The sequence below is a fragment of the Trichechus manatus genome, unplaced genomic scaffold (genome assembly GCF_000243295.1).
Source record: "Trichechus manatus latirostris isolate Lorelei unplaced genomic scaffold, TriManLat1.0 scaffold00076, whole genome shotgun sequence".
NCBI lineage: Eukaryota > Metazoa > Chordata > Mammalia > Sirenia > Trichechidae > Trichechus > Trichechus manatus.
Window position 1 is genome coordinate 10,276,986 of NW_004444012.1, and position 24,422 is coordinate 10,301,407.

Sequence of the window (24,422 nt, forward strand, 5' to 3'; positions counted from 1 at the left end):
TAACACAATCATATAATACTGGGAATCATGACCTAGCCAAGTTGCTACACACATTTTTTGGGGGACACAATTCAATCCATGACACCTTCTTTACAGTATACCAAGGCAGGTCTGGTACTTCACCTTGATTTAGTGTAGGCCACCGCATAATCCATGCTTCAGCAACCCAACCAAATAAACTATTAGATCCTTTCCTAACCTCTCAAGCTAAAACACTGAATGAAGAAATCTGTGCTTAGTGAGCCCATATCAATTAACTCAGACTGATCCAACTTTCTTTCTTGCACCATTATCCCACACCCTTACTAGCCACTGCACACATATATCCCAGGTTTCTATTTGAATATATTAGAAAAGTCAAGCAGTTCTTTTGCAGTATAGCATAACTCCTCCCGGGTCACACTTTGTACTTCACCTTCTGGGGCTCACTGGGACTTAAGTCTAGTTATAGGTCAAGAAGCAAAAATGGGTGGTGCGGGTGGCTCCTGGGAACATTCAGCAATGTCCTGTAAGGCATCTACCCTAGGTGATGCCCCAGGTGATGACTCAGACAAAGGCTCTTCAGACACAGCTGGGTTAATCTCACCAGACGGGATGGAAGGGATGATGATTTTACTGGGGAGGGTGGCTTAGCAGACAAAGATGGAGTAATCTCTTCAGATGGGAGTACAAGGGCTGGTTCTGTGTGCAGGAGAGATTCAATGGAATTTAGGGGCTCAATGTCCCCATCTTCCTGATTATCTGCCCATATGTCTCTGTTTCAAGTTTCAGGATCCCATTTCTTCCCAATCAATACCCTCACTTTAACTTCAGACACCATTCAAGGTTGGGAATTCAGTTGGCATTGTAATTCAGCCACTCTTACAAGACTCTGGGTTTGGTTTTCAGCAATATCAGCTCTGTTACTACAAGAAATGAGGCTTTCAATCCATCCACCCATGGTCCACTGATCTTCTATAAAGTACCGAAGACCATTAAATGGGGGAAAAGACAGTCTCTTCAATAAATGGTGCTGGCAAAACTGGATGTCCATTTGCAAAAAAAATGAAACGGCCCATTCCTTATACCATACGCAAAAAACTAACTCAAACTGGATCAAAGACCTAAATATAAAACCTAAAACTATAATGATCATGGAGGAAAAAAATGGGACAATGCCAGGAGCCCTAATATATGGCATAAGCAGAGTATCAAACATAACTAAAAACATGCACACAGCACAAGTTGAACTAGATAAATGGGACCTCCTAAAACTTAAATATTTATGCTCAACAAGAGACTTCTCCAAAAGAGTCAAAAGAGAACCTATGGACTGAGAAAAAAATTTTGGCTATGACATATTCAACATGGGTCTAATGTCTAAAATTTACAGAAAACTTCAACAACTGAACAATAAAAAGAAAACAATCCAATTAAAAATTGGGCAAAGGATATGAACAGGCACTTCACCAAAGAAGACATTCAGGCAGCTAACAAACATATGAAGAAATGTCTGTGATCATTAGCTACTGGAGAGATGCAAATCAAAACCACAATGAGATACCATCTCACCCCCACATTACTGGCACTAATCAAAAAAGTAGAAAATAACAAATGTTGGCAAGGTTGTGGGGAGATTGGAACTCTTATACACTGTTGGTGGGAATGTAAAATGGTACAATAATTTTGGAAAATAATACAGCACTTCCTCAAAAAGCTATATACCCTAGTGAAATGAGTCGTGATACAAATAGAACATATGCACACCCATGTTCATTGCAGCACTATTTTCCAATAGCAAAAAGATGGAAACAACCTATGTGCCCATCAACAGATGAATGGATAACAAACCGTGGTATATACACACAATGGAATACTATGCAACTATGAAGAATAATGATGAACCGCAAAACATCTCATAACACTGGTGAATTTGGAGGACATTATGCTGAGTGAAATAAATCAATCACAAAAAGACAAATGCTATATGAGACTACTATTATAAAGTAACAACAAAAGGTTTACACACGAGAAAAAAAGAGAAAAAAAAAATTCTTTGATGGTTACCAGGGACAGGAATGGGAGGGAGGGAAAATTACCAATTAGACAGAAGACAAGTTAATATTGGTGAAGGGAAAGGCAATACATTACATGGGGGAAGTCAGTATAACATGACCAAGGCAGGAGAGGACACTGAGAGAAACGTTAAGAATAAAGGGCAACTATGGTAACTGCTATAGCTTAGACAATCCTGCAGCAATCATATTAACAAACAATCATTTACAAATGGACAAATAGGCAGATAGACACTCCAAGAAGCATGGAAGGATGTAAGGGAACACACTCATTGGCAAATATAAGTTTGGGGGTAGACATTTCTACATATGTGATTGTAGGCGAGGCTCATGTAGAGCACACAAGGGATAAAGTCACGGAAACCTCTTAGACATAACCAAACACCTCACAGGATGAAATTCCTAGGCTAGAAGACAAAGGACCAGAATCTATGTCAACTGGCACAACACAGTACTAAAGTCAGTGTTCTGCATCCTTCTTTGGTAAGCAGTGACTGGGGTCTTAAAAGCTTACAAGTGGCCATCTAAGACACAACTATTGGTCTCTTCCTGTCTGGAGTGAGGGAGAGTCAAGGAGACCAAAGACTCAAGGGAGCAATTATTCCAAAGGACTGGTGGACCACATGAACCACAGACTACATGATCCTGAGACCAGAAGAACTAGATGGTGCCCAACTATCACAACTGCTCTGACTGGGATCACAACAGAGGGTCCTGGACAGACCAGGAGAAAACTGTAGAACAAAAAAAAATCAAATTCACAAAAAAGACGGGGCTTGCCCGTCTGACAGAGACAGGAGGAACCCCCAAGACTATGGCCCTAAGACACCCTTCTGACCTAGAATTGAAGCCATTCACGGAGACCAACTCCCAGTCAAACAACAGACAAGCACATAAGGTAAACAATAACACCTGGGAGGAACATACTCCTTCGAACAATCAGTTATTCGATAAGAAGGGGAAGATAATCAGGACAAAAAAAATGAGGGACGCAAGGCAGAAATGGGGAGAGTGCTGGCACATGGGGGAATGAAACCAAGGTCATGACACACTATATGTACAAACTACTGAATGGGAAACGAATTTGCTCTGTAAACTTTCACCTAAAGCATGACAATAACAATAATAATAAATAAATAAAGTGACTAATAAACTGACTAAATTTATAACTGATTGAAATAATTTGGGAAAAAAACAGGGCTTTCTTTTAGGGCAAAAGTGGCAACTTTGAGGTCTTTTATATGGTACTTGAGGTATGACTCTGAAACCCTGAGCTCATCCCTTTCTTTCACCCTTTTGTCTAGCAAAAGGATGACCAGCTAACCAGCTTCCCTATACTTCTCATTCTGACAAAATTGTAGAAAAGTATCAAACTCAGAGCCTTGCTTCTCACCAGTACTTGATCTGTTGGTGGTGATATTTTGCATATTAATATCGCCACCTCATGCCATGGATTAGCAGCGCCCTCTTTACTACTGTAGGCCGAGTCATCAGCCCCTTTAAGACTAGTCAGACTTGAGAACCAATTTAGAAAACTCATCCTTACTATTTTTGTTTCTTTAGAACCACTCTCAGTACCAAATGTCTTAGGCTGGCTTCTCTAGAGAAGTAAACCAGTGAAGCATATAGATATATGGATATATACATACAGTTGTTATTGTTAGGTGCCGTTGAGTCGGTTCTGACTCATAGCAACCCTATAGGACAGAGTATAACTGCTTCACAGGGTTTCCAAGAAGCAGCTGGCAGATTTGAACTGCCAACATTTGGTTAACAGCTGAGCTCTCTTAACCATTACGCCACCAGGGCTCCATATATATACAAACATAATATATACATACATACATATATATATAGAGAGAGATTTATCTTAAGGAAATGGCTCACATGGTTGTAGAAGCTGGCAAGTCCCAAGTCTGTGGGTCAGGCATCAGGCTAGAAGCTTCTCCTGACTCACATAGCTGCAGGGGCTGACGAACCCAAGATGGGCAGGTCACGTGGCAGGCTGCTAGCTCAAGTCCCAAAAACCGAGGTCAGATGATGATGAGCCAGATGCAGGATTCAGAGCAAGCAGGCGAGTTTTGCCAGAATATCCATACATATTAGATGCAGGCCACACCCCCAAGGAAACTCCCTTTACAACTGACTGGCTGATCATATCAGATCAGATCATGAAAGATGGCTACATCATTATATAACTGCCAAACTACATCATTATATAACTGCCAGACCACTGAGAATCATGGCCCAGTCAAGTTGATACACAACCTTAACCATCACACCATCAAACAACAGATTACTCGGAAACCATGCCATACAGTTCATAACGCATTTCACACATACATTTTATCATTCCACTCGGGCAGATTAGCCAGTAAGCATGGTACGCAGCAGCTTACAGTAAGCAAGGTAAACACAATTAAGCCCGTGTGTATCTTGCCTATTGGGTAATCTGTCCCTGACAATTTATTCCACCCTCACTGCCATTGGAGCAGGCACTACTATAGAAGACAAAACTGTGCTTATGACAAATTAACTTGCAGAAGACCACATCCGTACAGGCTAATGACCTCTCTTAGCATTTTGATAGATTTCCATCCAGTCATTGGATCAAAGTGTTTAAACAATTTTCTATCTAGATTTTTCACTATTAATTTTTCCTCACGCCATTAAAAATTCTTTGAAAACACTTTTTAATGGCTGCATAATATTTTAAGGTGAATATGTATCAATTTGGAGCCCTGGTGGTACAGTGGTTAAGGGTTCGGCTGCTAACCAAAAGGTTGGCAGTTGGAATCCACCAGCTGCCCCTTGGAAATCCTATGGGGAAGCTCTACTCTGTCCTATAGGGTCACTATGAGTCGGAACTGATCGATGGCAGTGGGTTAACAGGTTATGTTTCAATTTAGTTAGCCATTTCCTAACTGTTGGGCATTTAATTCATTTCCCATTTCTTGCTATTATAAATAATGCTGAAATAAACATCCCTGAACACACATCTCGGCTACTTTAAAAATTTAACCTTCTTTGAATTATTAAAAAACTAAATTTGGCCTATCTTCACTTCCATTTTAAAACTTCTTATCTTCCTTAAGTGTGAAACCTAAATGTTATTTTCATTTTTATTTTTCCTTTAGTTAAATCATTAATGTATTGTCACAAGGACTGTTTGTTCAGATAATGCCATCTTTGAAACTGCTGTACCTAGTAAAGGAATGGAAATTATCCTGTTGAACCAAGAAGCTGAAATTTGCTGGCTGAAGCCTTTTCACATCTTGATTTTCCAACTGTCAGTGGGATTTAACCTACTCAGGGCCGAGATGGGCTTAAAGCATGCTGTCTAACTTACTGACATCACCTACCTGCAGCCTTGTCGTCTTCCACGCTGTTCTGGAAAAAAGGGGAAGGGAAGAAAAGGAAGAAGAAAGACAGAGGAAGTTTACTGGAATCAAAGGCAACATGCCTACCCATTTCTTACAGTCCTTTTGCCCATTCATTCACTCAACGTTTACTGAGGTTTTTACTCTATGTTATAACTTGCTATCTATAAATCTGACTACAGACTTTCGGTTGTAAACTCTTTGATCTGGGAACACTGTAAATCTTCACGAGGAGGCCATAGAACAGAACATTCCCCAAAGTTATCTAACCATAAACTTTTCTTTTTTTGGAACACCTATTAATAATCTCTCAGAATTGAATTTCATCGAACACAGGATAAAAGAAAAGGTAAAAAGGTATTTAATAAAACTCAATATCCACACTGATTTTTTCAAATAAAATCCTTTTAAAATTAGTGAAAGATAATTAATGTGATTAAGTCATAAAATATTAATGCAACAGTTGGTATCATATCTTCAGATGAAATAACAAAGACATTACCGTTAAAATTAGAAGCTTCATATGGGTGTCCACTTCCCAGTACAACAAAATATGAAACATAAGAGGAGACAAAGTAATCACAAATATAACTGATATGTGGCCAAAAATGTTCATTGCGACATTATGCATGACAGTCTAAAATGAGAAACAACCCAAATGTTCCAAGCTGTACAATAGAATCTGATACAGTCATTGAAGTTATTTTTGAAGACTATTTAGTGACATGAGAAAATATTCTTCATATCACATTAAGTAGAAGAGCAATTTATTAATATTATTATATAATCTCCAGTTCTGTAAGCATGATTTCTATGTCATCATCTAAAGTCATTGCTAAAAATGTGGACAGATTGGGCTTGGTCCACATGCTGTGGGAGGCCCACCCAAGTTAGCCTCCTTCTGGATCAAGGCGGACCCTCTTCTGGCTTGATGGTTTAATTGTCAAAATTCCACTAACTGAACCTTCATCTATCAATGGCTCCTAAACGCTTCCTGGAGGAGGCTGCAAAGAATCACTTTGAGAGATGACTTACAAAAACAAAACCAGATTTCTGAGCCTCACCGAGGGATTCTGATTCAGGGGGTCTGGGATGGGGCCCTGGGATCTGAATGTTTCAAAAGGTCTCCAGGCGATTCTGACGCATAGCCAGTTTCAGGAACCACGGCTTTCTAGCTCATAATTTACCAAGGTTTTGAAAATATATCAAACGCCTTTTAGAAGTACATTTCTAGATGTGAGTTAAGGAAGAGAATTTGCTGAATTAAAAAAAACTTTTTTTTGGCCATACATTTCTCCTATCCTCTGACAGTGGCTGCTGTTTGTCAGGTAGGTGACGTAATGAGTGGACAAGCAAGACCTGCAGTGTCTTTTGCACTGAAAAGTGCAGCCATCTCTACACCCCACCCTGCCCTGGAGCTCCCCCTCCCTCCTCAGGATCCTTGCTCCATGTCCTGCGTCTTCTCAACCTTCAGAAGCATCAGCTGCTCCCCTCTACTGCCTCCCCTCTCTGAACTTCTAACCCTGCTGAGGTGGTGCTCATCTTTAACAGAACTCCGTCAGGCCTGTGACCAGGGCATGGTTCCTCCCCTTCAGGGCCCAGTGCCTGAGAGTTTGCTATATTGGATGCCTCATCTGCCACACCCTCCTCGATCCATGGCCACCTGGCTTCCATCACCACCACTTACTGACACAGCTCTAGCACATGTCACCCTGGCCTCCTGACTGCTAATCCACTGGTTCTGTTTCAATCCTTTTCCCAGAAGTATGTGACACTGCTGGCCACACCGTCTCTTTCCCCGGCATTTCTGGGGGTCATCTGTTGTTTCACTTGTTGAGCATCTATTTCCCTTGGTTTGTTTTTTAATAGCAGCGCCCCTCCCCCACTCTTAGTCCATATGGTTTGGAGGGCTGACCACCCCACTCCACTGGGGCTGGAAAACAGGCAGAATGGCCCGGAGTTGATGACGCCAGCCTCCCCACCCACAGGGGCAACTGCCAGAGAAGGAACCAACATGAAGAAGTCAGCACAGCTGACACAGAGTCCTGGTGACATCATCTGGAGTCCTGCACCCAGCCATGCCTGAAGCCAGCACATCCTGGTTTGGCCAGTTTCATGAAATTTTTTTTTTTTTTTTACCTTTTTACTTAAGCCATTTTCAGGTGGGTCTCTGTCACTTGCAACCAAGAGCCCTAAGATAGTGCTAAGCCTCCCTACTCCCCTGCATTCCTCCACCTCTCCAGTGACTTCCCCCCGTGGCTCCACAAGTTCTTCCAGATGCCCTACACACAGCAGTGTTCCTCAGAGTCCCATCCTTGGTTTCTATTCCCCAGATCTTGGCTACCAAATGCTGACACTCCGAAATCAGTGAATCAGTCCAGAATTCCCACTAAGCTCCAGACTCATACGTCCAACCTGCTTGTGAACATCTCCACTTGGGTGCTCACTTAAACACAACAATCGTTCTTGTTGTTGACGTCATCGAGTGAATTTTCACTCATAGAGACCCCATGTGACAGAGGAGAATTGCCACATAGGGTTTCCTTGGCTATATAATCTTACAGGAGCAGATCGCCAGGCTGGTGGGTGGGTTCAAACCACCAAACTTTTGGTTAGCAGATGAGTGGTTAACCACTGTGCCACCAGGGTTCCTTAAACACAACAACTGTAAACTCTTAATTATGGCCCTGCTCTTCCTCTTCTTGTGTCCCCACCTCAGTGAATGGCTCCACCACCCACCCAGTTACCCAAGAAACCTTTTGGGCCAGTTTTGTGATTTGGGTGAGAAAAGAGTCTAGCATCCTCCCTCTATCCATCCTCTTCCTTGCTCTTAGGCCCCTGATGATCCTCCACGCAAGCGTATATGTATTTTCTTGATATCCAGGCTCTTCACCCACCCCATCTAGGAGACCTTTTCCTGAGAACAAGGTATACACTTAATTGTCCCACTCCTATTGAATGTCCTGGCCTACCATGTGTTAATGGGGACCCTAAAATCAGCTTAATTCTTTCCAGCCATGGAATAAAAAGAGATTAAAACTAAGATTTCATCAAAGGTGTGGAATGGACACCAAAGGCTTTGCTGAGCAGTTCGATGGTAAGGAGAGGTTTCCCTCCACATTAGCTCTGTGTCATCAGTGACCTCTTGGGACACGGCAGGACGCCAGGTGGATAAGAATCTAGGACTATGTAGATAGGTGCGCCGCACACCCAACTATGAGCTTGTGCTCAGTCACTAGAAGCAAACAACTCAGGCCTCTGACCCACAGATCAAAGATAGCCATGGATGAGGAAGAAACCAGAACCCGTCTGCTCACCAGCTCCAGTACAGGAATCCCTAGGAGGTCTGACCTTTTGCTTGGGGCTTTCCTTCCAGAAACTACATCTCCTCCACCTAGCTCTAGTCTGAAACCATACTCAGGTCTCCTGTGGCCTAACCAGTCTTCTTGTCCAGCCTGATTTTCTTCTAACCTCACAGGTCCACCCTGCACCCACTGCCTAACAGTAAGGCCAATTAGGCCAGAGACATCATGGAGAACAAGGGGCTTCCTGATAAGGTGACTCCTCCCTCACCCTGGGGTTGCACATGGCTCCGGTGCCTACTGAGAAGTGGTTGATGTGGATGGAGTTGCCAGGAGTCAAACCTCAGAACTCCTCTTCAAACTATGCTTAACTATTTCACAAAGATTCCCCCTAATAATGAAATAAAGAATGAGAAAAAATGTATATTAGAATAGTAAACTGAAAAAAAAAAAAAAAAAGATGGATTCGTGTTCCTGTGAGTTGTGTGCTCTTTTCTCATAGTTGCTTCTTCTCCAGGCTGGGAAGCTGAGAGAGGCTACATCACCTCCAGGTTGGTTCTACACCAAGGACGGGTTCCCTAATTACACACGGGCACAATAAGGCCCTCATGGCAGAGACAAACAGGAAACCACCTGGGGTACTCAGAACATGCCACTACTAATGTCTGACGTATTATCATTATAACAATGCTTTGCCCTTTCTCTTCATCTATATATTTCTATATATTTCAAAAATACTCTTATACCACTTGGCCATGATACTTTATTATTCCAAGTACTTAAAAACTGGCTAGTTATTACTGAGACCTTAAACAGACTATCTGTTTGTTATCTTTTAAGGCACTCGTTACTGTAATATTTTTATGTTCATTTTGAGCGTCTGGGGTGATCTATTTAACACCATTTTCAGCTTATTAATAAGCATCAAATAAAAGCAATTTTAAAATTATTTTCTTCAGTCTTCCTTCACTTTCAATTTATTGTCTAGAACTATATTTTAATAAACAGTGTATTTGCTTTGCTAAATTCATTCACAGTGTATCTGGAGGCTTGAATTTAACATATTTCCTGTAGTGACAACTAGTCCTCTATTTGTAGGAGCTATTTAGGTCACTGGAGTGGAGAAAGAGGTTGCTACTTAATAGCAATGGCATGCATCCAAATATAGATGTGGCTTTCTCAAACACCTGTTGAACATCAATGATGAAGAGGCTGTTAGAATTTCCAAAACTCAGAACCAAAACCTGAAGTGATCAGTAACTTTGCTTCAGTTGACACAGGGTTTAACCAAGGAGAAAACAAGTCTCCTTACCAAAGAAAACAAGTCTTCATACACTGGCTGCTTTGGAAATAAAATAGCCACTTCAAAAAGCAATCTGTTTCAGTGTAAACTATTTCCTATCAAATTTGATTGGAACCACAGGGCATGCATGGCAATTGCTTGCTTTCGGCAACACAGCAGGCATGACAAATATTTTCGGTTGTCAAGGGTGAGCGATGAGGAAACGACCCACCTAAGAAATGGAAACTGACAAAGAGTAACACGACACTCCCCCTTAGTTCCACAGGGCGCGACTCACTTCCTATGGCTGGGTAAAGGCGAGGCGTGCAAGAGCCTGTCTATCTCCTTCCCTGAAACAGTGGTGGGGGGTGACATGCAAGGACGCCAAGGGACGGGGGACATGGACAACATCCTCTACTATTGCCATTCACTCATTGGTAAATAGTTATGAGCCGGGCACTCTGTTAGGCGCTCCTCTCTCCAACTATAACCCTATAGCCCACTCTGACAGCCCGCACCTCTGTCCCATTTCCAGCCATAGGCCTCATTCCCTCATCAGAAGATGCTATTACAGCCTCGCTCTCCCTCTCAGGATGGGGGCCAGGAGGGCAGGATACAGCCAGCTAGAGAAGCGTCCTTCTGACAGCAGGAAGGAGCGCTCGGAGGCTGCGGGGAACGGGTTCCAGGAACTCTGCCCGTGTGGGAAGTGCCAGCCGCTACCCAAGAGGCCGCGCCCGGGGGTGGGGCTGCGGGCATCCGGGCTCCACGCTAGGAGGGGGAACCTGAGGTCACGCAGATGCTGGAGTGGGAAGCAGTGGCGACGGGGTTCGGTGATGGGAAGTGGGCGCCGCGGGACGCTCACGGCGGAGGGAAGTTGGTGACAACACGCGCACGTGGGGAGGACCGTCCCAGGTGGTGGCGGCAGGGTCCCAGGCCCGGCTGAGGGGCGGGCAAGGGGCTTACCTGATGAAGGTAGTCTTGCCCGTGCTGTACTGGCCCACCAACAGGATCATGGGCTTGTTCTCGAAGTCGGCGTCCTCCAGCGCGGGTGAGTGGAACTCGTGGAAGCGGTACGCCTCCTCCAGCGGCAGCACCTTGCGCAGGTAGAGCGAGCGCAGGCCGCCGGTCACCGTCTGCACCGTGTCCGCGCCGCCCACGCGCTCGCGCCCGCCCGCCTGCCGCCCCATCCAGCTGAACATCTTGCCGCCCTCCGGTCCGCTCTGCGCCCGCACGACTCGGTGATCCCACACCCCGCTCGACCCACCCGGGTTCACACTGAGCTGTCCCAGCTGCGCTCGCTGCCGCCCGAGCGCGGCCCCGCCTCGCGTCGCAGCAGCCAATCGCCGGCCTCTACGTCACGGGCCCTCGTTCACTATTCAGAAGTATTCTCTCAGGTTCTTCTTCATTGGGCCCCTGCCAGCGCGGTGGAAGCGCTAGCCAATGGAGAGGAGGTTCTTAATAAATTATTGATGACGGAGTCCGCCTCGAGGACGCGGCAGGGCGAGAGTGTCTCCCCGAGCCGGTGGCCCAGACCTGGCACTCGGGAGGCTCTCTTCTGGTCGCCAGGACACCACCTCCGGCCAGGTGGCGTCGGCTTCCGGGTAAATCTGAGCTGGAAAGAACGAGCCTCCGGAGGCTGCTTAGGTTCTTGGAACATTTGCTTATCCCAGGCCTGTGGAGGTCGACATTCGGACGAAGAGTTCAGAAACTTGATAAATTGCAGATTCTAATTCCGTAGGTCGGCTATGGGGCCCGATACTCTGCATTTCCAACAAAGTCTCGGGTGTTGTCGATGCTGCTGGTCCATGAACCACACTTTGAGTAAAAAGGCTGTGGTGGTAAGAGGCTCAGGACTTGACATCAAAAGATCTGGGTTCAAATCCTGATTATATAAATTAATGGCCTTAAATGCAGTAAGTTACCTCTCTGCCTCAGTTTTCCTTGTTTGTAAACTGCGAACTCCTTGGAGTTGCTATGTGGATTAAATATTTAGAGGAAGCAAAGGTAACTAGGGAAGTGAAAAGAAAGCCGAGGGAAAATGAAGTCAAACATCTGCCTCTTGTCAAAATAAAGATTGAAACGTAAAAATAAAATGAAACCATAGAGCTACTAAAAGAAGGTACAGATGAAGATTTATAAAATTTTGCTTGGGAAAAGCCTTTCTTATCAACACCAAAGAAAGAAATTATGAAAGAATAGGTCAATAGAGTTGACAACAACAACAAAAAACTTTAATGTGTTAAAAAACAAACAAAACAACAACCATAAAAACCAAGCCCGTAAACAAAGGCAAAGGATAAATTGGGAAAAATATTGAGAGACATGTGATAGATATATATTAAAGCTATTATGCTTTTTAAACCCTGTCGGTGTTGAGTCGATTCCAACTCATAGCAACCCTGTAGGACAGAGTAGAACTGCCCCCACAGGGTTTCCAAGAAGCGGCTGGTGGATTTGAACTGCTGTCTTTTTGGTTAGCAGCCAAGCTCTTAAACAACTGTGCCACCGGGGCTCCTTTATTAAGAAAAAAATGAATATTTCATTAGAAAATGAGCAGAGGACACAGACAATAAAAGAAATACAATTGGTCAATAAACATTGAACAATGCTGACCTCCGTTAAAAATCAAAGAAACACAAACTTAAACAGATAATATTAAGAATGGCAGAATTTTATTTTTCTAAGATAATGTCTAATGTGCACAAGAGTATGGGAAAATGTATTTTCTCATACATTTCGAAAGATAGTATAAATTGACAACTTTTCTGGAGTCCATATTGTTAACAAAAATCTTGAAAATGCACATATGAGACTTCTGCTTCTGCAACATCATACTTAATGGTGAAATGACTGAATGCTTTCCCCCCTAAGATCAGGAACAAGGTAAAGGTATCTGCTGGTAAAGGTAAAGGTATCTAGTTAATATCTTGCTATAGGTTATAGCCAGTACAATAAGGCAAGAAAAAGAAAAGATACCCAGATTGGATAGGAAGAAATAAAATTGTCTTTATTTGCAGAAGACATGATTATCCATGTAGAAAATTCTAAGGAACCATCAAAAAAAAGTTACTATAACAAGTAAGTGAGCTTAACATGGTTGCTGGATACAAAATCAATACATAAAAACAAGCTATATTTCTGTATACTAGAAATGAACAATCAGACATTGAAATAAAAAATTAATACCATTTGCAACAGCACCAAAACTATGAAATACAGATAAATATGACAAAAAATACAAGATTTAAAATTCCAACAGCATTTTTTTTACAAAAATGGAAAAACTAATTCTCAACTTCATATGGAAAGGCAAGAGGCCCTGAATAGCCAAAGTAATTTTGAAGAAGTACAGAGTAGGAGCCTTCATACTTCCCAGTTTCAAAACATACAGCTAGAGTAATAAAAACAGCCTGGTACTGGTTTAATGATAGATACATAGATCACTGGAATAGAACTGAGAGTCCAGAAATAAAACCATTCATCTATGGTGTCATGGTTAAAGTTGCGTGGCAACTTGGCTGGGCCATGATTCGCAGGGGTTTTGTAATTACATAATGATGTCATTTGGCAGTTATGTAATGATGTAATCACCTCCACTATGAGATCTGATATAATGTAATCATTTCCATGATGAGGTCTACTATGAGCAGCCAATCAGTTGAAAGGGAGTTTCCTTAGGGGCATGGCCTGCATCCAGTATATATGGTCTTTCTGGCAAAGCTTGCTGGATTTTGCTCTGCTCTGGATGCTGCATTCGGCTTGTCATCATCTGACCTCCAGTCTTGGGACTTGAGCCAGCAGCCTGTCGCCTGACCTGCTGATCTTGGGTTCGTCAGCCACTACAGCTACATGAGTCAGGAGAAGCCTCCAGCCTGACTCATGACCCACAGACTTGAGACTTTCTAACCTCTATAACCACATGAGCCACTTCCTTGATATAAATCTCTCTCTCCCTCCCTGTCTCTCTCTCTCTATATATATGTATGCTTCACTGGTTTTGCTTCTCTAGGGAATCCAGCTTAAGACAGTTGGTACTGAGAATGGCTCTAGAGAAACAAAATTGTAAGGATGAGATTTCTAAACTGGTTCTCAAGTCTGGTTAGTTTTAAAGACGTTGATGGCTCTGCTTCCAGTAGTAAAGAGGGCACTGATAATCCATGACTTGAGGTGGCAATACAGATATGCAAAATATCACCAACAGATCAAGTATTGATGGGAGACAAGGCACTGGGTGATCACATGTTTGATACTTTTCTACAATTTTGTCAGAAAGAGAAGTATAAGGAAGCTGGTTGGTTGGTCCTACTTTCAATAGACAAGATGGTGAAGGAAAGACATGGGCTCAGGGCTTTAGAGTCACAGCTCAAGTGCTATATAAAAAACCTCAAAGTTGCTACTTTTGCCCTGAAAGAAAGCTTTATTTCTTGTAGTAATAGAGTTGATATTGTCAGTAACCAAACCCAGAGATTTATCGTAAGAGTGGCTGAATCACAATGCCAATCGAATTACAAACCTTGAATGGTATCTGAAGTAAGAGTGAGGTCATTGATTGGGAAGAAATGGGATCTTGAAACTTGGGATGAAGATATATGGGCAGATAATTGGGAAGGTGGGGAAACTGAGCCCCTAAATTCCATTGAATATCTCTTGCCAACAAAACCATTAGCCCCTCCACTCCCATCTGATGATATTAACCCAGCTGTGTCTGAAAAGCGTTTATCTGAGATATCACTTGGGGTGGTGTCTGAGTCATTGCCTGGGACACCATATGAAGTAGATGTCTTATAAGACATTGCTGAATGTTCTCAAAACACATCCCCACCACCCATTTTTGCTTCTAGACCTATAACTTAAGTCCCAGCAAGCCCCAAAAGGTGAAGTACAAAGTGTGACCCAAGAGGAGGTACACTACACTCCAAAAGAACTGCTTGATTTTTCTAATATGTACAAACAGAAACCTGGAGAATATGTATGAATGGCTATTAACAGTGTGGGATAATGGTACAAGGAGCATAAAGTTGGATCAGTCAGTTTATTCATATGGGTCCTGGTGGCGTAGTGGTTAATTGCTTGGCTGCTAACCAAAAGGTTGGCAGTTCAAATCCACCAGCCTCTCCTTGCAAACCCTATGGGGCGGTTCCACTCTGTCCTATAGGGTCGCTATGAGTCAGAACCATCTCCATGGTGTCTAACAACAACAATAACAAGCACAAATTCTTCATTCAATGTTTCAGCCTGAGAGGTTAGGAAAGGTTCTGATAGTTTATTTGGTTGGATAGCTGAAGCAAGGATTTTGTGGTGGCTTTCACTAAATCAAGTTGAAGTACCAGACCTGCCTTGGTATACTACAGAAGAAGGTATCCAAAGGCTTAGAGAGACTGACATGTTAGAGTGTATTGATCAGGTTAGACCCACAGATCCACCCATGGAGTGCCCAGAGGACACACCTTTTACCACAACGATGAGGAACAAATTTGTGAAGGGAGTCCCAGCATCCTTGAAGACTACTGTGATTGCTATTTTACGTAAGTCATATTTGACAGTGGGAACTGCCCTAACTGAATTAAGACACGTAACTACAATGGAAAGAGCCCTGGTGGTGCAATGGTTAAAGTGCTTGGCTGCTAAGCAAAAGGTCAGTAGTTTTACAACCTTGGAAACCATTTGGGACAGTTCTGCTGTGTCCTATAGATTACTATGAGTAGGAATTGACTTGATGGTGGTGGGTTTAGGTTTGTAACTACAATGGGGCTGATTGGACTCCCTGGTGGTCAGGACCAAGTGGCAGCACTCAACTGACAAAGACAAGGTGGGTGTGGTTGCCACAAGGGACAGCGAAATCAAGCAGTAATCAGAATAGTCTGACTTGTATGTACTTACAGTGCTGGCTACTTAGTCATGGTGTCCCTAGGAGTGAAACAGATGGGAAATATATTAAATATTTACTTGATCTGTACAAATGGAAGAATTCTAGGTCAAGTGAATGGCAGTCTAACTCGAATTACCAGAAGAGAGAGTCACAGCCCCTCACATAATTCCCAGACTTGAGTTTTAAAACCCACAACACCTTTAATGAAGGGGAGACCAGGCCCCCTTGGGGAAGGACTCCACTACACTGCCAAAAATTTATACTGTTAGAATTTCTCCCAGCCTTCCCCAAAGGGATGTAAAGCCTTTTACGAGAGTGACTGTTCATTGGGGAATAGGGAGTAATCAGACTTTTCGGGGATTACTGGATACTGGCTCTGAACTGCCACTAATTCCGGGAGATGCAAAATGTAACTGTGAGCTACCAGTCAGAGTAGGGGCATAGGGAGGTAAGGTTATTAATGGATTCTTAGCTCAGGTTTGTCTCACAAGGGCTCCAGTGGGTCCCTGAACCCATCCTGTAGTGATTTCCCCAGTTCCAGAATGCATAATTGGAATAGATATACTCAGCAACTGGCAAAACCCCCACAACGGATCCTTGATAAGTGGAATAAAGGCTATTATGGTAGAAAAAGCAAAGTGGAAGCCATTAGAGCTACCCCACCTAGGAAAATAGTAAACCAAAACCAATACCACATTCCTGGAGGGATTGCAGAGATTACTGCCACCATAAAGGACTTGAACGATGCAGGGGTGGTGATTCCCACCACATCGTTTTAACTTGCCTATTTGGCCTGTGCAAAAAAAGATGGATCTTGGAGAACAGCAGTAGATTATCGAAAACTTAACCAGGTGGTGACTCCAATTGCAGCGGCTGTTCCAGAAGTGGTTTCATTGCTTGAGCAAATTAATATAGCTCCTAGTACTTGGTATGCAGCTATTGATCTAGCCAATGCCTTTTTCTCCATACCCATTTTGAAGGACCACCAGAAGCAGTTTGCCTTCAGCTGGCAAGGCCAGCAATACACCCCACTGTCCTACCTCAGGGGTATATCAATTCTCCAGACCTATATCAAAATTTAGTCTGCAGGGTCCTTTATTGTCTTTCCTTCCACAAGATGTCACACTGGTCCATTACATTGATGACATTATGCTGATTAGACCTAGCAAGGAAGAAGTGTCAATGACTCTGGACCTATTGGTAAAACATTTGCATGCTAGAGGGTGGGAAATTAATCTGACAAAAGTTCAAGCCCCTTTCGCCTCAGTGAAACATCTAGGGGTCCAGTGGAGTGGGGCATGTCAAGATAGTCCCTCTAAAGTGAAGGATAAATTATTGCATCTGGCCCCTTTCACAACTAAAAAGGAGGCACAACGCCTAGTGGGCTTCTTTGGATTTTGGAGGCAACATATCCCCCATTTGGGTATGCTACTCTGGCCTATTTATCAAGTTACTCGTAAAGCTAGTTTTGAGTGGGCTTCAGAACAAGAGAAGGCTCTACAACAGGTTCAGGCTGCTGTGCAAGCCGCTCTGCCACTTGGGCCATATGATCCAACTGATCCAATGGTACATGAAGTGTCAGTGGCAGATAGAGACGCTGTTTAGAGTCTTTGGCAGGCCCCTATTGGTGAATCACAATACAGACCCTTAGGATTTTGGAGGAAAGCTCTGCTAACCTCAGCAGATGTCTATTCTTTTGAGAAACAGCTTTTGGCTTGTTAGGCTTAGTAGAGACTGAACGTTTAACCACAGGCCACCAAGACACCATGTGGCCTGAGCTGCCCATCATGAACTGAGTGTTGTCTGACCCACAGAGCCATAAAGTTGGACATGCACAGCAGCACTCCAACTGTAAATGGAAGTGATATATATGAAATCGGGTCCATGCAGGACTGGAAGGCATGAGTAAGTTCCATGAGGAAGTGGCCCAAATTCCCATGGTCTCCACTCCTTGCACATTACCTTCCAACTCCCAGTCTGCACTTACGGCCTCTTGGGGAGTTTCTTATGATCAGCTGACTGAGGAAGAGAAAATTCATGCCTGGTTTACAGATGACTCTGCGCAATATGCAGGCACCACTTGAAAGTGCACAGCGGTAGCATCACTGCCTATTTCTGGGACCTCCCTTAAGAACAGTGGTGAAGGGAAAGCCTCCCAATGGGCAGAACTTCGAGCAGTGCACCTGTTTGTTCACTTTGCTTGGAAGGAGGAATGGCCAGATGTGGATTGTATACTGATTCATGGGCTCTGGCCAAAGTTTTGGTTGGATGATTAGGGACTTGGAAGGAATATGATCGGAAAATTGGAAACAAGGAAATACTGGGAAGAGGTATGTGGATTGAACTCTCTGAATGAGGCAAATAAGTGAAGATATTTGTGTCTCGTGTGAATACTCACTAAAGGGTGTCCTTGGCAGAGTAGGATTTTAATGATCAAGTGGATAAGATGATGTGTTCTGTAGAAACCAGTCATCCTCTTTCCCCAGCCACTCCTGTCATTGCCCAATGTGCTCATGAACAAAGTGAGGTTATGCATGGGCTTAGCAACATGGACTTCCAGTCACCTAGGCTAACTTGGCTACAGCCACTGCTGAATGCCCAATCTACCAGCAGCAGAGACCAATGCTAAGTCTCCAATATGCCATCGTTCCTCGACGTGATGAGCCAGTAGCCTGGTAACAGGTTGATTACACTGGACCACTTCCATCATGGAAAAGGCAGCATTTCAGTCTCACTGGAATAGACACTTAACTCTGGATATGGATCTGCTTTCTCTGCATGCAATGCTTCTACCAAAACTACCATCAGTGGACTTACAGAATACCTTATTCACCATCATGGTATCCCATACAGAATCTCCTTGGATCAAGGGACTCACTTTACAGCAAATGAAGTATGGCAATGGGCCCATGCTCACGGAATTCACTGGTCTTACCATGTTCCCCATCATCCTGAAGCAGCTGGCTTGATAGAACGATGGATTGGCCTTCTAAAGACATAATTATGGTGTTAGCTAGGTGGCAATACCTTGCAGGGTTAGGGCAATGTTCTCCAGGAGGCTGTATATGCTCTAAACCAGCATCTAATATATTGTGCACTTTCTCCCATAGCTAGGATTCATGGCTCCAGGAATGAAGGGGTGAAAATGGGAATGGCACCACTCACTATTACCCCCGTGATCCACTAACAAAATTTTTGCTTCCTGTCCCCACGACCCTATGCTCTGCAAGTCTAGAGGCCATAGTTCCAAAGGGAAGAATGCCTCCACCTGGGACACATCACTGATTCCACTGAACTGGAAGTTAAGAATGCCACCTGGCCACTTTGAGCTCCTTATGCCTGTGGATCAACAGGCAAAGAAGGGAGTTACCATATTCGCTGGTGTGGTTGTACCAAGAGGAAATCAGGTTGATATTACATAATGGAGGTAAAGAAGAGTATGTCTGGAATACAGGAGATCCCTTAGGAAGTCTCTTAGTACCACCATACCTTGTGACTTAGGTCAATGGAAAACTACAGCAACGCAATTCCTACATCACAACTAGTGGTTCAGAACTTTCAGGAATGAATGTTTGGGTCACCCTACTGGGCAAAGAACCATGACCAGCTGAGGTGCTTGCTGAGGGTAAAGGGAATACAGAATGGGTGGTGGAAGAAGGTAGTTCTAAATACCAGTTATGACCACATGACCAGTTGCAGAAATGAGGACTGTAATTGTTAGGAGTATTTCTTCCTTGTATGTGTGCATCAAATATTTTTATTTTCTTCACTTGTAAAAAACATATATATATATATATATATATATACATGCTTCCCTGGTTTTGTTACCTAGAGAACCCATCCGAAGACATATAGTCAAATGATTTTTGACACAGGTACTAAATCCATTCAATGGGGAAGGAAAAGAGTCTTCAACAAATACTGCTGGCAAAATTGTATTTCCACAAGTAGAAAGATGAAGCAAGATCCATACCTCATACTAAAGTTACACAAAAACTAATTCAAAATGGATCAAGGACCTAAATGTTAAATCTAAAACCACAAACTACTGGAAGAAAATATAGGGGTGAAGCTGTGGGATCTAGTTTTGTTTTGTTTTTTTAAATGATAGATTATCAAATACAACAACAAATCCATGAGTAACAGAAGAAAAAATAGAAAATTAGGACCTCATAAAAATTAAACACGTTCATCAAACGACTTTATCAAAAGAGTAAAAAGGCAACCTGTAGACTGGGGAAAAAAATCTTTGGGAACTATATATCTGACAAGGGTCTAATATCCAAAACATATATAAAACTGCTACAACTTAACAAAAAGACAAATAACTCAATAAAATAGTGCATAAGACATAAAATCTTTACAAAAAGGGTATCTAAGAGGCCAACAAACACATGAAAAGATTCTTAGAGTCATTAGCCATTAGAAAGCTGCAAATGAGATCCCATTTCACCTTTATTGGAATAGAAATAACAGTAAAAGAAAAAAAACAGAAAATAACAAATGTTGGCGAGGATGTGGGGAAATCGGAACGTTTATCTACTGCTAGTGGGAATGTAAAATGGTACAACCATTGTGGAAAACAGTATGGCGATTTCTCAAAGTAAATAAATAAATAAAACTACCATATGACCCAGCAATTCCACTCCTAGCTATATACCCTAGGGACCTAAAAATAGTGATACAAATGGACATATATACATCTATGTTCATAGCAGTACTATTCATAATAGCAAAAAAGTTGAAACAATCGAAGTGCCATCGACAGATGGATGGATAAACAAAATGTGGTACATACATACAATGGAATACTTCCTGCTCAGCCATAAGAAGAAATCAAGTTCTGATGCATGCTACAACATGAATGAACCTCAAAGACATTATACTGAGTGAAATAAGTCAATCACAAAAGGACAAATACTGTATGACCTCACTTATATGAAATGACAAGAATAGATAAGTATATAAAGACCAATGGTTATTAGTGGTTACTTAGAGTGGGAGGTGGGGGAGAGAGAGAAAAAATCATTTGCTGGGAAGTTCTGTGTTTATGTCTACGGTGATGAGAAAATTGGCATCAATTAATGGGGAAATGATAGAATAGCATCTTTTGTGGGTTTTTAAAATATATATATATTTCTAGACAATAAAGATTTGTTTTTCAGCTTGAAAAAATGTACAAGATCTATACACTAGAACCATAAAATATTGCTGAGAGAAATAAAGAAGCCCTAAAAAATAGATATTATGGGTATATGTATGTAATATTGATATAGTATGTAAGGATCAGAAGACTCAATATTGTTAGGATGTCAATTTTCCCTAAATTCACGTATAGATTCAATGTAATCCCAATCAAAATCCCACCATGCTTTTATTTTTGTAGAAACTCAGAAGCTGATTCTAAAATTCATATATAAATGCAAAGGACTTAGAGTAGTCAAATCAACTTTGAAACATAACAAAGCTGGAAGACTTATGCTACCTAATTTTTAGACTTATGGTAAGTCTACAGTGTGGTATTGGTATAAAGTTTAACAAATATGTCAATGGAAAAAATAGAGTCCAGAAATAGACTGAGACATATATGGTCAACTGATTTTTGACAAAGTGAAAAATGGAATTCAGTGGGTAAAGAATAGTCTTTTCAACAAATAATGCTAGAAAAATTAGATATCCATACGCAAAAATACAAATTTTGATCGATACCCCATACCATAAGCAAAAATTAATTCAAAAGGAATTATAGATCTAAATGTAAAATTTAAAAATATAAAACTTATATAAGAAAACATAGAAGAAAATCTTTGTGACCTTGGGTTAGGGAAAGCTTTCTTAGATAACACCAAAAGCACAATTCATAAAAGAAAAAAAAATTGCTAAACTGGGTTTCATCAAAATTAAGTTTCTGACCTTTGAAAGAGAATTTTAAAAAGGCACAGACAGACTGGGAGAATATATTTGAAAATCACATATTTGATAAAGAAGTTGTATTCAGAATATATAACCCAAACCAAATAAGCTCATTGCCGTCGAGTCATACTGATTCATAACAAATCTATAGGACAGAGTAGAACTACCCCGCAGAGTTTCCAAGGAGTGACTGGTGGGTTCAAACTGCCGACCTTTTGGTTAGCAGCCAAGCTCTTAACCACTTCACCACCAGGCCTCTAGAATACATAAAGACGTCTCAAAATTCAGTAATAAGAAAGCAAACAACTCAATTTTTAAAAATGGAAAAAAGATTTGAACACATAACTTCACAGAGGAAGATATGTGGATGGCAAATAAGCATATAAAAAGATGCTCAATATCATTAGTCATTAGGAAAATGCAAATTAAAACAACAATGAGATATTACCACATTGCTTTTAGATGTCTAAGGTTAAGAAGACTGACCATACCAAGTGTTGGTGAGGATGTGGAGCAAATGAAACTCTCAACCATTTTTTTGTGGGAATATAAAGTAGTACAGTCAATTTGGAAAACAGCGTGGCAGTTTCTTAAAAAACTATACTTATACCTACCATGTTACCCATCAGGAGAAGTGCAGAGGGAAGAATTACAAAGGGCATGAGAAAACTTTGGGGGTAAAACATTTATTCATTACCTTGATTGTGTTGATGGTTTCATGGTTGTATACTGAATAAGCAACTCTTAAAACTGGGACTGCCTGGTATGATTGAAATGGTTAATCCCAGACCCAATTTGAAATTCTATTTTAAATTAAGCTGAAACTAGGTTTGAAGCCTACCTCTGCTTTCTACAAAAGACAAGTTGGCTTCCTTTGAAAGTTTTGATTGCTTGTGACACAATGAGTGTAGAGATCCAGGCCTTAGCTCATGTAAATAATCTCGCTATCTTAACTGCTCTCAGTAAATTCCTAGACCCTAACTCACTCCCTCTTAATCCGATGGGCAATGTTTACTTTTCAAAATGCTTCAAGTTGGAGCTGATCTAATCTCTTTGCTAACCAAATGGTTGACTTTTACATTTCAAGGACTCCAACTAGGGTTGATTTGGCCTACAATCAATCACTAATCCCCCACATCAGGAATGTTTACATGGCTTACTTTAGAAATTTTGCTTTAGTCAATTTGTATTGTGAAATAAGAGACTGATGTTAGGCTAGAAATTGATGTTAGGGAAGTTTGTAGCTTGACAAAGCCTTGTAAATTTTCTCTCTTCCCTTGTACTCCCCTTGATGTGAAACCACTTGTCTTTGTTGCTATGCCTGATAAATATCTCATTGCTCTCCCTGCAAGCTAGAGCACATGCTGCAGTCTCTTGTTTGAGTGTCCCTGTGTCTCTCCATTTTGCAGAATGATTTTAATTGCCTTTTTCCTTCAATAAAATTCTTATTTTAGTTTCTAATGGAGCATAGTCTAGTGTTTTTACTAGAACATTTCTTGGTGACCATAAAGGGACCTGAAGGAAATTTTACCTCTGCAGCATCCAGGGCAGTGAGAAAATCGGAACATCTGGTGCCAACAAAGGCCCCTTAGGCCTGTCCACTCTTCTTGGGTCTTATGGATTGAGTTGTATCCCCCCAAAATGTGTATTAATTTGGCTCGGCCAAGATTCCCAGTATTGTGTGATTGCCCACCATTTAGTCATCTAATATGATTTTCCTATGTGTTGTAAATCCTATCACTATGATGTTAATGAGATGGATTAGCAGCGGTTATGTTGATGAGATCTACAAGATTAAATTGTGTTTTAAGCCAATCTCTTTCGAGATATAAAAGAGAGAAGCGAGCAGAGAGACATGGGGACCTCATACCACCAAGAAAGCAGCACTGGGAGCACAGCACGTCCTTTAGACCCGAGGTTCCTGCACAGAGAAGCTCCGAGTCCAGGAGAAGATTGATGACTAGGACCTTCCTCCAGACCTGATAGAGAAAGCCTTCCCCTGGAGCTGACGCCCTGAATTTAGACTTCTAGCCTACTAGACTGTGAGAGAATACACTTCTGTTTGTTGAAGCCATCCGCTTGTGATACTTCTGTTATAGCAGCCCTAGATGACTAAGACAGTGGGATCCCAGGAGTTGCAGCAAAGTAAAATTCCTCTCAGGTTACAAGCATCTGCATTTTCCTTGTGTGAAAAGCTCCCTGAGTTTTGTTGAAGGATTTGTCTTCCTCTTTTCTCTCTGTCTTTTTAAATGGAATGTAAGTCCCTTTAGTTTTAGATACCTTATGGTTATTGCTTAGGTACCTCAAAACCCTGAGAAGCCACATTTCCAAGCTCTACAGCACTCTGTTGTTAGGGATATTAGCTGGTTCTGAGAAACTGAAAGCTCTGACCTTGTGTTTGAAAAGCTTCTGAAGCTAACCTTACACTGCTTTTGGAAATATGGGAAATGCCAAATCTAAGAGTGATGTTGAGCATCTTCCAAGAGCTCCCACTCATTATATGAATAAGCATAATGATTCTTCTGTTTGGCATGATTTAACAAAAGGCATTTAGAATGAGTGGTCACTTTACAGGACATTTGAACTTTCTAAGTTAATTTTCCTGCACAATGAATTAGAACA

At 41.9% G+C, this 24,422-nt stretch overlaps 1 protein-coding gene across 1 annotated transcript in view; it reads right to left on the bottom strand.

Annotated features, from left to right (window-relative positions):
* The window catches only part of EHD4 (EH domain containing 4), a 98,963-nt gene extending 87,685 nt beyond the window's left edge, over positions 1 to 11,278 (bottom strand). Inside the window, exon 1 of the mRNA XM_004380655.2 lies at positions 10,982 to 11,278. Coding sequence (XP_004380712.1) covers positions 10,982 to 11,217 — 236 coding nt within the window. The 5' untranslated portion in view covers positions 11,218 to 11,278. The remainder of the gene's footprint in view (positions 1 to 10,981) is intronic.
* Positions 11,279 to 24,422: the final 13,144 nt, after the last annotated feature.